Source organism: Scyliorhinus canicula, chromosome 6 (assembly GCF_902713615.1).
Source record: "Scyliorhinus canicula chromosome 6, sScyCan1.1, whole genome shotgun sequence".
Classification (NCBI taxonomy): Eukaryota; Metazoa; Chordata; class Chondrichthyes; order Carcharhiniformes; family Scyliorhinidae; genus Scyliorhinus; species Scyliorhinus canicula.
The window spans coordinates 152,644,925-152,659,765 of record NC_052151.1 but is presented as its reverse complement, the minus strand read 5'-3'; the positions used below and the strand labels follow the sequence as shown (position 1 = coordinate 152,659,765).

Genomic DNA, 14,841 nt, shown 5'->3' with positions numbered 1-14,841 from the left:
AAACGCCTCCGTTTGGTCTGGCAGCGAGTAAGCCGACTATATCACAATGGACCAGACGCAGTGTTGCCACGTTCCCCAGGGGAGTTCCAGGAGGGCCTCGATACCATCTGGATATCAGTTGAACCGGAGGCCCAACCACACTATTTCCAGGCCCGACTCATTCCTTACGCTTTGTCTTGGCACACAGGATGGATGATGGGGGGTGGGTACTGGAGCAATAGGTCAAGAGGTGAAAGCAATGAGGGAGAACTAAGGAATAGGGCCAGTATGACCCCGCGGATTTTTACACGTAGAGGGAAAGGGTTGGCCCACTGAAGGATAGGCAAGGGAATCTATGTGTGGAGCCAGAGGAAATGAGCGAGGTACTAAATGAATACTTTGCATCAGTATTCACCAAAGAGAAGGAATTGGTGGATGTTGAGTCTGGAAAAGGGTGTGTTCATCGCCTGGGTCACATTGAGATCCAAAAAGACGAGGTGTTTGGCGTCTTGAAAAATATTAAGGTAGATAAGTCCCCAGGGTGGGATGGGATCTACCCCAGAATACTGAAGGAGGCTAGAGAGGAAATTGCTGAGGCCTTGACAGAAATCTTTGGATCCTCACTGTCTTCAGGTGATGTCCCGGAGGACTGGAGAATAGCCAATGTTGTTCCTTTGTTTAAGAAGGGTAGCAAGGATAATTCAGGAAAGTGTGAAAATAGATAAGTCCCCTGGGCCGGTTGGGATTTATCCTGGGATTCTCTGGGAAGCTAGAGAGGAGATTGCTGAGCCTTTGGCTTTGATCTTTATGTCATTATTGTCTACAGGAATAGTGCCAGAAGACTGGAGGATAGCAAATGTTGTCCCCTTATTCAAGAAAGGAAGTAGAGACAACCCCGGTAACTATAGACCAGTGAGCATTACTTCTGTTGTGGGCAAAGTCTTGGAAAGGTTTATATGAGATAGGATTTCTAATCATCTAGAAAGGAATAATTTGATTAGGGATAGTCAACACGGTTTTGTGAAGGGTAAGTCGTGCCTCACAAACCTTATTGAGTTCTTTGAGAAGGTGACCAAACAGGTGGACGAGGGTAAAGTAGTTGATGTGGTGTATATGGATTTCAGTAAAGCGTTTGATAAGGTTCCCCACGGTAGGCTATTGCAGAAAATACGGAGGCATGGGATTCAGGGTGATTTAGCAGTTTGGATCAGAATTTGGCTAGCTGTAAGAAGGCAGGGTGGTGATTGATGGGAAATATTCAGCCTGGAATTCAGTTACTATTGGTGTACCACAAGGATCTGTTTTGGGGCCACTGCTGTTTGTCATTTTTATAAATGACCTGGAGGAGGGCGTAGAAGGCTGGGTGAGTAAATTTGCAGATGACACTAAAAGTTGGTGGAGTTGTGGACATTACGGAAGGATCTTGCAGGTTACAGAGGGACATAGATAAGCTGCAGAGCTGGGCTGAGAGGTGGAAAATGGAGTTTAATGCAGAAAAGTGTGAGGTGATTCATTTTGGAAGGAGTAACAGGAATACAGAGTACTGGGCTAATGGGAAGATTCTTGGTAGTGTGGATGAGCAGAGAGACCTTGGTGTCCATGTTCATAGATCTCTGAAAGTTGCCACCCAGGTTGATAGGGTTGTTAAGAAGGCGTACAGTGTGTTAGCTTTTATTGGTAGAGGGATTGAGTTTCGGAGCCATGAGGTCATTTTGCAGCTGTACAAATCTCTGTTGCGGCCGCATTTGGAGTATTGCGTGCAGTTCTGGTCGCCGCATTATAGGAAGGATGTGGAAGCATTGGAAAGGGTGCAGAGGACATTTACCAGGATGTTGCCTGGTATGGAGGGAAGGTCTTATGAGGAAAGGCTGAGGGACTTAAGGCTGTTTTCGTTAGAGAGAAGAAGGTTCAGAGGTGACTTAATTGAGGCATACAAGAGATCAGAGGATTAGATAGGGTGGACAGTGAGAGCCTTTTTCCTCGGATGATGATGGCCAGCACAAGGGGAGACAGCTTTAAATTGAGGGGAGATAGATATAGGACAGATGTCAGAGGTAGGTTCTTACTCAGAGAATAGTAACGGCGTGGAATGCCCTGCCTGCAACAGTAGTGGACTCGCCAATGTTAAGGGCATTTAAATGGTCATTGGATAAACATATGGATGATAAGGGAATAGTGTAGATGGGCTTTAGAGTGGTTTCACAGGTCGGCGCAACATCGAGGGCCGAAGGGCCTGTACTGCGCTGTAATGTTCTATGTTCCACACTTCCAAGAATCCTGCCTTTTACCCAGTATTCAGCATTCAAATTCTACCTCCCAAAATGAATCACTTCACATTTATCTAGGTTGAACTCCATCTGTCACTTCTCAGCCCAGATCTGTATCCTGTCAATGTCTTGTTTTAACCTGAAACAACCTTCAACACCATCTACAACTCCACCAACCTTTGTGTCATCGGCAAACTTACTAACCACCCTTCAACTTCCTCATCCAAGTAATTTATAAAAACCGCCAAGATTAGATATCCCAATAAAGATCCCTGCGGGACACCACTGGTCACCAACCTCCAGGCGGAATATTTTCCATCCACTACCACTCACTGTCTTCTTTAGGCCAGCCAATTCTGTATCCAGACAGCCAACTTTCCCTGTATCCCATGCCACCTAACTTTCTGAATGAGCCTACCATGGGGAACCTTATCAAATGCCTTACTAAAATCCATATACACATCCACTGCCCGACCTTCATCAATGAGTCTCGTCACATCCTCAAAGAATTCAATGAGGCTTGTGAGGCATGACCTGCCCCTCACAAAGCCATGCTGACTATCTTTAATCAAACTATGTTTTTCTAAATAATCATAAATCCTATCTCTCAGAATCCTTTCCAGTATTTACCTCACCACAGATGTAAGACTGATTGGTCTATAATTCCCAGGAATTTCCCAATTCCCTTTCTTTTTTTTCTTTTTTTATTTATTTATTTATTTATTTTTTATTTTTTATAAATTTAGATTAGCCAATTATTTTTTCTAATTAAGGGGCAGTTTAGCGTGGCCAATCCACCTACTCTGCACATTTTTGGGTTATGGGGGCGAAATCCACGCAGACACGGGGAGAATGTGTAAACTCCACACGGACAGTGACCCAGAGCCGGGATCGAACCTGGGACCTCAGTGCCGTGAGGCGGTTGTGCTAACCACTAGGCCACCGTGCTGCCCTCCAATTCCCTTTCTTGACCAGGGGAACAACATTCGCCTCCCTCCAATCATCCGGTACTACTCCAGTGGAGAGTCAGGACGCAAAGATCATCGCCAATGGCGCAGCAATCTCCTCCCTCGCTTCCCGTAGTAACCTTGGGTATATCCCGTCTGGCCCAGGGGACTTATCCATCCTGATGCTTTTCAGAATTTCCAGCACATCCTCCTTCTTAGTATCAACCTGTTCGAGTCTATTAACCTGGTTCACTCTGTTCTCACGAGCAACAAGGTCCCTCTCTCTAGTGAATACTGAAGCCAAATATTCATTTAGGGACTCCCCCTCCTCAGACTCTAGGCACAAGTTCCCTCCACTATCCCTGATTGGCCCTACTCTCACTCTGATCATCCTCTTATTTCTCACATAAATATAGAACTCCTTGGGGTTTTCCCTAAACCTTCCCACTAGGGCTTTTTCATGCCCCCTTTTAGCTCTAAGTCCATTTTTGAGTTCCTTCCTGGCTACCTTGTAACCCTCTAGAGTCTTGCCAGATCCTTGCCACCTCAACCTCTTTCTTCCTCTTGACTAGAAGCTCCACTTTTCTTGTCATCCAAGGCTCCTTCACCTTACCATTCCTTCCTTGTCACAGTGGGACAAACTACCAGCACTCACAGCAAGTGCTCCTTAAACAACCCCCACATTACTGTTGTACATTTCTAGGGCAGCACGGTGGCGCAGTGGTTAGCGCAGCTGCCTCACGGCACTGAGGTCCCAGGTTCGATCCCGGCTCTGAGTCACTGTCCGTGTGGAGTTTGCACATTCTCTCCCATGCGTGGGTTTCGCCCCCACAACCCAAAAGATGTGCAGGCTAGGCTGATTGGCCATGCCAAATTGCCCCTTAAAATTAAAAAAAAATTACTGTTGTTCATTTCCCTGAGATCATTTGTTCCCAATTTATGGTCCTCAGCTCCTGTCTAATAACAGTATAATTTCCCCTCCCCCAATTAAATACCTCCCCATACTCTCTGTCCCTATCCCTCTCTATGACTCTGGTAAAGGTCAAGGAGCTGTGGTCACTATCACCGAAATGCTCTCCCACCGAGACATCTGACACCTGGCCTGGTTCATTGCCAAGCACCAAGTCCAATATCCCCCCCCCACAGTTGGCCTATCCACATATTGAGTCAGGAATCCTTGCTGGACACACCTGACAAAATCTGCTCCATCCAAACCATCTGCACTGAGGAGGTTCCAGTCAAAATTAGGGAAGTTGAAGTCACCCATGACAATTGTTATTTCTGCACATTTCCAAGATCTGCTGCCCAATCTGTTCCTCCATCTTTCTACTGTTATTGGGATCTATAGAAAACTCCCAATAAAGTGACTGCTTCTTTCTTATTTCTGACTTCCACTCATACTGACTCAGTAAACAAACCCTCCTCGACTACCTCCTTTTCTGCAGCTGTGAGGCACTCTCTAATTAACAGTGCCATTCCCCCTCCTCTTTTACCTCCCTCCCTATTCTTCTTAAAACATCTAAATGCCAGAACATCTAACAACCATTCCTGCCCCTATGAAATCCATGTCTCTGTAATGGCCACAACATCGTAGCTCCAAATATTGATCAATGCACTAAGTCCATCTCCCTTATTCCTGATACTCCTTGCATTGAAACAGACACAATTAAACCCATTCCACTGAGTGCAACTTTGCCCTATCGACTGTCTATCCTTCCTCACAGATTCACTGCATAATATCTCTGCCCGGCCAACAGCTACCCTATCCTCTAATCTGTACCTCTGGTTCCCATCTCCCTGCCAAACTAGTTTGAACCCTCCAGAAGAGCTCGAGCAGATCTCCCGTCCAGGATATTGGTGCCCCTCCAGTTTAGATGCTACCCGTCCTTCACGTATAGGTCGCACCTTCCCCAGGAGGTATCCCAGTGATCTACATATCTGAAGCCTTCCCTCCTGTACCAGCCCTGCAACTATACGTTCAGCTGCACTCGCTCTCTGTTCCTTGCCTCACTAGCACGTGGCACCGGTAACAATCCTGAGATTACTACTCTGCTCGTCCTTCTCTTTAGCTTCCAAACTAACTCCCTAAAATGACGTTTTAGATCCTCATTACTTTTCTTCACAATGTCTTGGTGCCAATATGCACCATGACTTCTAGTTGCTCCCGCTCCCCCTTAAGAATCCTGAAATCCTATACACTCGATCCAAGACATCCCTGGCATTCAGGAAACAACACACCTTCCGGAAGTCTAGTTCGCGACCACAGAATCTCCTATCCGTTTCCCTAACCATTGAGTCTCCTATCGCAATTGCTTTTCTATTCTCCCCTCCCCCCTTCTCTTCTGAACCACAGAGCCAGGCTCAGTGCCAGAGATCTGGACGCTGTGGCCTTCTCCTGGTAGGTTGTCCCCCCCCCCCCCCCAACAGCATCCAAAACGGTATACGTGTTTTGAAGGGGCACAGCCACAGGGGATCCCTGCACTGTCTGCCTGTTCCCTTTCCTTCCCTTGACTGCAACCCAGCTACTCTTGTCCTGAATCTTGAGTGTGGCCACCTCCCTGAAACTCCCCCCTATCACCCCTTCTGCCTCCCGGATGATCCAAAGTTCATCCAGCTCCAGCTCCAGTTCCCTAACGCGGTCTCCAAGGAGCTGGAATTGGGTGCACTTCCCGCAGGTGTAGTCAGTGGGAACACTAGTAGTGTCCCTTACCTCCCATGGAGAAGCATGCAACTGCCCTAGCTTCCATCCCCTCTAATCTGAATTCCCAAAGAGATTTAAAAGGAAAAACATTGAAAAGCACATATTAGTGGGTGAACCTGGCTGGTGATAACCCCCACACTGCAACGAAGACCCATTTTCACACGCATCAGCTATAATAGTGACTGGGAGAGAGGGATGCAGTCTGCCACCATCCAGCCGATAATAGTGGTAGGTGGGTAGGTGTTGCTGCAGCTTGTGCAGAGCACCTCTGGATAACCTGCTACTTCCACCCTGCCTGCCCTTTGGTTGTGCAGAGCATCCCTGGACTGCCAGCCTGCCTGCTATTGCCACACTGCCTATCCTGTGGTTGTACAGAGCACCCCTGGACTGCCAGTCTGCCTGCTGTTTTCACACTGCCTGCCTGCCTGCCCTGTCTGAGTTGAGGCCCCGCCCCCCGGGGCTGAGACTTGCTACTTTAGTCGCGCGACAGTGCTGGACCCGGACAGACGGGCACGCGTCAGGCGCGTGGCGGCGGTGCTGGGCTCTTCGCGCTGTAACCTAGACAAACTCACTAAAGTTGCTGAATCCCCCCTCAAAATGTGTGCCAGGCTGACAGAGCAGCGGGAAGACCAGCTCTAGAACTGATGGGTAATGTGCACAGCAGCAAGGCTGTTGCTAGTGGCTATATTGTTGTTTATTATTATTTGGAATATTATTATCTTGCCATATTCCAAAAAAATGGAAAGCAGAGAGAATATTCTGGATATCGTTATATTTTTTTTAAATCCTAAATTTGCTCCCCAGCATCCTACAGAATTGTTGAGTCATCTTTCTGAGTAACCATTTGGAACTGTTGGTGCAGCTGCCTTTAGTCACACTGGAAATGATTTTCTCGCAGATGGTCGGCATAAAGTGGGGCGCTTGTGATGTGATCTTAGTTTCCTCACATAGGGAGCTTTATGTGAGAAACTTTTTTAAAAAAAAAGCACTTTTGAGGAGGTTGCCTGCAGCATTCTTCACGGCTCTTTCTGATGCCTGATTGTCTGTGCAGCTGGACGAAGCCAGGACAACAGTAAAATAAAGGCGGGCCAGACATCCTGACGCCAGGAGAGAGATCCCACCAATTCTGTGGCCGGCCAAGATTGTTTTCAGAACCTTATCTCGCCAACTAATTTATCTCCCCCACTAATTTATCTCCCCCCATCCCATCCCATCTTCTTGTGACCGGAATGAAGTACAGGGAAAGCTTTTGTGCAAGTAAAGGCCGTTACAGATCAATGCACTTTAGAGGGTTTGGCAGTTGTTTGCTGATGGTTTTGATTTAAGACGGGAGGGAGGGAGGGAGGGGGGGGGGGGGGGGGGGGTGTAACCGCAACGTTGAAAACTGGTCAAGAAACAATGAGACGTTTCACGTAAATTTTGATCATTGCAAAATCGATGAGCGTTTTCTAATTGTGAGATTTGCTCCTATTTTATTGCTTGAAGCCAACATTTGTATGTTTGTATTACAATCATAAAAAGCATTTTCTTAAGTTTTTTTTCATGTGTTTTTAAAAGCAAACGTTTGCTAGCGTTTATAGCCCTGCAGCCGAAAGCCCTATACGGCATTCTGTAAAGGAAACTCTTGCCGAAGATGAGCACCACACACCCCCTCCCCTGGCATAACTTTTAGACATGCAAATAGTGCAGGTGTGTGGACCCCCTCAAAGGGCCGTCCCGCGGGCTGAGGTGGCGAATTCAATGACAGTTTCGCAGCTCCTAATGGGCGCTGAGTAATCGCTCCGCAACCGCTTGCCCTTGTTGCAGCCGGTATTGATTGACAGCTCCCGTCGTCATGGCAGCCGCCTGAGCGGCGCCGCGCTGACTGGCTGGCTGGGGGTGAGGGGGAGGGGTGGTGGGGGTGCGAATGGATGACGTAGCGGGGCTGGCGCCAGGCAGTCGGCGCGGGTTGGAGGGAACCCACTTGTTCTTGGCCAATTAATCAGCTGTCAGTGATAGGGGGGAGGCAATGGCAGGGCCAGTGGACACAGCTGGGACGAGAACACACAAAAAAGGACACAATGCAAGAAAGCCCAGATGTGGACAAGACCTTGAGAATCTTGACGTCTTTGCTTTCTTACATTTGCATCGCATTTACTACACACACACTCCCCACCCTCCAATAGTTCTGCAAATACAAAGGGGGGACGAATCTGCAGCATTGCCTGTTTAAATTAAGACTTGAAATAGATCTGACCGCTCTCCGCTTTTATTTTCATTCGCCCCCGCGGGGGTCTTAGGAATCTGGGAACTCGTTTTTTTTAAATGCAATTCTGTCAGATTTTATTTTTAAAATGTGCGATGTTACAGATTACGAAGTAGACTAGGTTTAGTAGGCTAGACTAAGTTTTTTTTCATATTTTTAAAATGGGCATTGGGTCAATGCTACGTGAAGTAATGTCAAAAATCAAGGCGGGGGGGGGGGGGGGGGGGGGGGGGTGAACGGAGATACAAATTCCGGTACTTGCAAAGAGAAAAATCACATGCATTAAAAAGAACTTACCTCTGCGAACAAAAGTGGTTTGTTTTAGTATATTGTTTTCGTATGTCGTGATAAAACTATCAAGAACAGATAGTTTTATATAAAGACTATAAACAAGGTTACTATACTACATTAAATGTTGACAGGGACATGATAATCTCAAAGCCAAATGCTTTCTTATATTGCTGGAAATGACAGAAGCAATGAAACTGCATCACTTATCGACATACAATGCAGCAGATGTGTTGAGACCGTGAAACTTGCAGTGATTGGTAGATTGCAGTGTTTTATATTACTCCAGCGCCAAGCCATTGCGACGAATAGGGACAATGGACCTACCGTGCTTTTAACAGCTAAAGCAAGTCTTATTGCACCAGTTTAAATCAGATTTAAACATACAGTGTGGTTTACATCGTCCTTTATGGGTATATAACAACGTTGACAGCATTTATGGGGGGGGGGGGGAGGTAAATTAAAAGAGAATTTATAGTACAGACATGACCCAATAAAAATCATGGACAGTGTTTACCATATTTGTCAAATCTGTAAACCAATTCCAGTAAGTAATAGTTTATCAAAACAGTATTCTGTAACGGTATTTCCAACATCTAAATCCCTGGAATTGATGCTTACAAGACTAAACCTACTGAGAATCATAACAAGAGCACATTGCAAAAAGAATGACATGTCATACAGATAAGTTTTGGCCTCACAGCAATTACTAATCACTGCATCGCTTTACATGAGAAGCTAATTCCAGACGGCAGATGTGGAAAGCCCTTGGTAATTCTGGAGTGGTTAGTAAAATTGCTCAACATCAATAAAACAGTATCGGATTCATTTGGTTAATGGTATGATCACTGTGAAGCAATTTAAAGTTCAAATTATTATATCCAAGACCTCTTAATTTATTGTTAGCCCTGGACAATGCAGATAAGTAACATTAAATAGAAAGTATAAAGGCTTACAATATTGACAGATTTTTAGATAGTCAGCTAATAGCCTCATTTTAATTGTCTGCCCTTGGTAATCAATAAACTGCTACCTAAAGTCAACTCCATACATTGACAATGTTCTCAGTGTCAATATTGCAATTTTGAAGAAAACTGAATAATGATTTTGAGGTGATTGCTCGATGTGAACCCTCTTGTGTCTCTAACCAATGTGCTGGACTGGAAATGATTGCATTTAACAGGGATCTGGGGCAAAGGGAGGCACAGGATCCTGTTAATCTTTTGGGCATTTATTAAAAAGGATTTTCTTGTTCCATTCCATTCTATTTCCAGTGACACAAGTTTTTTTTGGCACCTGGGAACAGTGTGTTGGTACCACCACCATGCCAGGTACAAATGACAAGCACCCGAGCAAAGCAAAAATACATCCCCCACATCTGTATCTACATTGATGTTTGTTTTCCCGTACCCAACTGAAAGTTGTACTTGCATAAATCACTCTAATAATAACACACTAAAATATTCAGCGTTGTCACAAAAAACAGCTGTTAACTTTGTCCTTGGTTATTTTACTGAGCTTCCAAGAAGCACCTGAGAAACTTGCAGAATGACGCCTGAAAAAGGTGAATTTATCATTCAGATTTTCAGAGGAAAATAAAATATATCCACTGTTGTTCGCTTAACCAGATATGATGAACATCTCTATGAAGATACACAAACAGAAAGGAAATACCGGATGCCAAAACAGCAATACAGTTTTGTGAAATAATAGATTGAACATTCATATTTAAAAAAAAAAGGAAATTTCCATTAGGTGAATGATGATTATTGAGCCCTATTTATAATATATCAAATCTCTTATCAGGACAGAGCTACAAAAGGTAATTTCGCCAATCCCCCATCGTTTTATTGACCTATAGAATATATTGTTTCCTTGCCCGGATGGGGGGTCGCCTATAAATCATATGCCTTTTTCAAAATCTAGCATTGTAACATTGTAAATTAATTCATAAAGCTGTTAAAGATCTTATTCTGAAATGTAATAATATTGTATTATAGGATCGCACGGCAGTCCCTTTAAATGTCGCCTGGCTGGGATATCTTTTAAAAGATAGAGCTCCCAGGTTCCTTCCTTGTTGCAACCATTCAGACCCGCCTCTTGTGGAACACGATTGGCACAGGAAACATGAATGGGAGGAGCCGCTGTGGGAGATGGACCAGTGAAAATGCGGGTCATTGCAAGTGACATTTTTCATACAGCCAATGAATCGTGGCGAGGGGGTGGGACACACTAAAACTCGGAGTTCTGGTATAAATAAGCGAACTGGAAACGCACAGCGACACAGAAAACAACGGCTGGACATTAGTAGGTAGAAGCTAGAGTATTAAGAGCCAATCTCTTCGTCCAATTCTGTGATAGCGTCTCCGAGGGAAACAAAAGTATCAAGATATTCGACATGAAAGCTGTCAGCCCGATCCGATCAGCCAGGAAACAAAGCAGCAGCGACGTTGTGCGGGGCCTGTCAGAGCAGAGCCTTGGTATCTCCAGAAGCAAAACGCCGTCCGAGGAGCCGAATCTGGGCCTCCTCTACAACATGAACGACTGTTACTCGAAATTGAAAGAGCTTGTCCCCAGCATCCCGCAGAACAAGAAAGTGAGCAAAATTGAAATCCTACAGCATGTCATCGATTACATTCTGGACCTGCAGATCGCCCTGGACACGCACCCTTCCATCGTACTGCATCAGGGCCAAAATTCTCCCTCCAGAACGCCTCTGTCAACACTCAACACAGACGTTGCGATCCTATCTTTACAGGTATTGTATTCTATTCACTCACGTACTCAAAACGTATGATAACGTTGGATCAGTTGACATGTCTAATAAAATTGCGGTCAAACTACATTTGTGCAAAAAAAAATACCCTCCGTTGGTATTTATTGTTTTTCTGCTTGTTTTAATGTGTCACTCTTTGGCTTTAAGATAGATTACAATTTCCTTTTTTTCATTAGGCATCTGAATTTCCCAAACAATTACTGACAGATGACAGCAAGGCATTCTGTCGCTGATGAACTGGCAAGTACAAATACTAATTTTGTTTTTTATACGTGCATGTTTTTTCGGGGGCTGGGGGGGGTTGCATCCGCTCCAGTCTTGATTGAGGTAAACCCGGAGAAACTTTATAAATCAATCCAGGATTATTTATGTTTCAGCAAAGGAGACGGGAGACTAATCACACGAGATAGATGGTGTAAAGAAAACCTAACTGCTTTGCTGAAATTTCTACATATAAGGTTATGAGAATGGATTTCTTCAGGCAAACTTTGCTCCCTCATGTTGTAAACATCAAAACGTTTCATTTAAAAAAAAACCTTTTATAATTTTTAACGTTCTTGTGCAAAACCGGAACGGCAATGTAACTTACTCAGAATGGGAGCTTAATGAAAGAAATCCTAAATTGAAAGAAATTGTCCTGTGGTGTGGGGAGAAATTGAGTTGGATGCACGTGAATGAGTTTTTAAAAGGCGCTTTGTAGTGTCGGGAGTGCAGGCTTGGGGAGTCTTGCAAAGTGCTGTTTTTGTGTGGCTTCCTCTGTGGCGCCAGTCTGTCCGAAGGCCCGAGCTGTGTTTTGTTACTAACACGCCCCTCTTTCTATTCAAATGTTTTGCAGGTGTTCGTACATCACGAGGCCTGAGCTGATGCAGCCCCTGGAGCGATCGCAGCCAAGTGACCCAGCAACAATCATTGACTGACTGACTTTCTGTATGATCCTCCAGCTCCTTTTCACCCGGACTGATCGGTTATTTATAAACGGACTGAAAGCCCTTTCTTCATGTGGAAGGCTTGCAGTTGTTGTATTTCTAGTTTTATTATTATATCCCAGATGAGGGAAGCGCAAAATAAAAACCCACAAGGAAAATCACGTCGATGGAAGACTTTACCTTTTTGAAGGTGGAGCGTGACCGAAGAAAGAAATCTTGTTGTTGATGTTTTTTTAAAAGTCAGAAATGTTATTTTCTGGCGAACGCAGGAGTGGCGCGGAGTTTGTGTGATAGACAACCTTGTGAACTCTGATGAAGAGTATTGTGTATAGTAGCAGAGATGTACATTTCTGCAACGTTGTAATGCTGTACTTAATTATGCTGAAACTTTTTATAAAAGTTAATATTGTAAATCGTACTTTTTATACAAAATAAATTGTCGCTTACTGAATGCGGAGTAGCTTCATTGCCTTCGGCGCTGGGTGAGAATTTTAACTGGGAAAGAAGCCTGCATCATAGAAGGTTGGAGAGAAACTGCCCGAGTGGTTTGTAAAAACTCGGCAGTGTCCCTGCAAATGGTGGAAATATTACTATGCAAGGCAGCTGCTTCTAGATGTGTGAAAATGTCTCACTCAGGATATGCTAACTACATCAATTCAGTAGGAAAAGCAGCGATTTTGAGGAAACATTGCTTGTGACTCGCTCCCTGTAGTGACAAAGAATGGGCCTGCATCTTAATAAATCGCTTTTACTAAGTTGTGGTAAACATTGAGCTTTCAGCATCACGTTTTCTTTTTCAATTTGGAAGACTAGCAGCTTATTTAGCAGTGATTGTGCAAGATACAACAAAGTTTTAAAACACTTAACCGAGATTGTATTTACACTAAATAGGACCGAGGTAATTAACGTGCACAGACTTGAATCTTTAATGCTTTAACCTGGTGTCAAAAACTACTTCAAAATAAAAACATTTATTACACGGTCCAAAATCATCCCAGTTGGAGAGTCATGTGATCATGCCTTAAGAAGTATCGTGTCGCTATTGCCAATCACGGTAACAGTGCAATCTTTGCGTTTCGCCACTTTTTCTATCATTTAATCAGGTATTACACCCTCCGAATTGTAACTTCAAGATCGGCGTTGAACTAACCCATGCCAATCTCAACCATGTATCTTTTGCGAGCGCCCTGTGCATACACATAGAACGGTTGCGAACGTGTTGGATAGCTCAGTCAGTTGTCAGCTTCTTTCCCCGGCTGCTGTGAACTCTTATTATGAAAGAGGGAATCTTCTTGCGAAATACTGTATCCTCTCACCTGTGCAGTAAGACATTAACCTGAGTTTAACAGGTGTTTCCGAGGCGCCAACGAGTCTGGAATTTTTGCCCTTCCCTGTCCTTGACACAGTGCCACACACAGCCCGGGATCCTCCAGCAGCATGCTTCAAGAAATTCAGACCCCCCTTACACTGTAATTACCGTAACGGCAGAGACATGGACTCATTACTGTTCTTACAGTGTATCAGCGTGGGGTGGGGCGTGGGGTGGGTGATCCACCCCACGCCCCACTGATGGGACGATCCACGATCTCTCACAACGTTACACAGATCTTCATCTTAACCGTGGTTCTGGGAAAGCTCTGTCAGCGACAATGTAACCCCCCCCCCCTCCCTTTGATGAACCCTTCACCACACGCCGGGTCCGGCGAGCACCCTCTTCCAATGCTAAATACTAAAGTTTCACACACACGACCAAGAAGCTTCACTTAATACGTGTGATTCGCAGAGCGCCCAGCTGGAATCCGTAGAGAACACACACACACACACCGCGTTCACATAAACATGGGACACAGGTTCCGTTTAACATTTCAAAATAACACGCAGCAAATTTCGTCCGGTCAGAGTGCAGTAAGTTCGATACCACCTCGTTACATATGCATGTGTGTGTGCCCTTGATAAATTTGGAAGGGGGCGGAGACGAGATTTAGTCACATAACATAATATCCAAGGAACCCTGTATAATGTGGGGGAACTGGGATGCCTGTCTGCCGCCCCCCCCCCCCCCCCCCCCATATTACAGTATATAGTCCCGGTTTTCGATGCCTCCGAATAACACACTGGCACGGAAATACATTGAAACGCTCTGTAACTAACCTGTCCACTCTGCTACTGACACCGCCACTTCTCCTGCAACTACACCGGATCCCCAGGGACCACTCTTGGGGCCAGGCTGCAAGCTAGGGTCATATCATAATGCCAATATACCGTGCACTTGAAGTTCTTTAAGACGTCGATAGTAAGGCAATGACTTTGGGGGGGGGGGGGGGGGGGGGGTGAAAAACCCTTTTCTCCCTGACCTGAGAGGCTGCCCCCAGAAATTAATGCGCTATTCGGGGGCTGCTTGTGCCTATGATTGGTTTATGGAAGCATCCTGCCACCTGCCGGCCGGCCGGCAAAAGAGCGCGGGGCGCATGCACATGAACCTATCCTGAGCCAGGTAATTTTCATGGCCAACTTTGAAAACCTCCTCAGGGCAGAGGAGAAGAGCAACGCGAGGATGGGGGTGGTGGGGGTGGTTACAGGATGGTTGGATGGGAAGACCAAAAGCTTACTGAAAGACATATGCTGTGGCTATTGAGTAGGAAAGTGGAGAGAATGAAGGAGGAAGTTTCAAAGAGTTGAGCCACGAAGACCCTGATGCCTCAGGTGGGTGAG

General features: G+C 45.3%; 1 protein-coding gene and 1 long non-coding RNA gene across 2 annotated transcripts; one reads left to right on the top strand and one right to left on the bottom strand.

Moving 5' to 3' along the window:
- The first annotated feature begins 6,415 nt into the window (after positions 1-6,415).
- Positions 6,416-12,580, top strand: LOC119967589 (DNA-binding protein inhibitor ID-2-like). Its single transcript, XM_038800310.1, has 4 exons — positions 6,416-6,542; positions 10,428-11,185; positions 11,380-11,443; positions 12,039-12,580. The coding sequence occupies exons 2-3, from the start codon at positions 10,826-10,828 to the stop codon at positions 11,434-11,436; spliced, it is 417 nt and encodes a 138-aa protein (XP_038656238.1). The 5' UTR covers positions 6,416-6,542; positions 10,428-10,825; the 3' UTR covers positions 11,437-11,443; positions 12,039-12,580.
- Positions 12,581-13,031: 451 nt separating this feature from the next.
- Positions 13,032-14,403, bottom strand: LOC119967590. The gene is made up of 2 exons (XR_005461020.1): positions 14,281-14,403; positions 13,032-13,445 (listed from the first exon to the last, which is right to left on the bottom strand). It is a non-coding gene; the product is annotated as an uncharacterized LOC119967590 (long non-coding RNA).
- Positions 14,404-14,841: the final 438 nt, after the last annotated feature.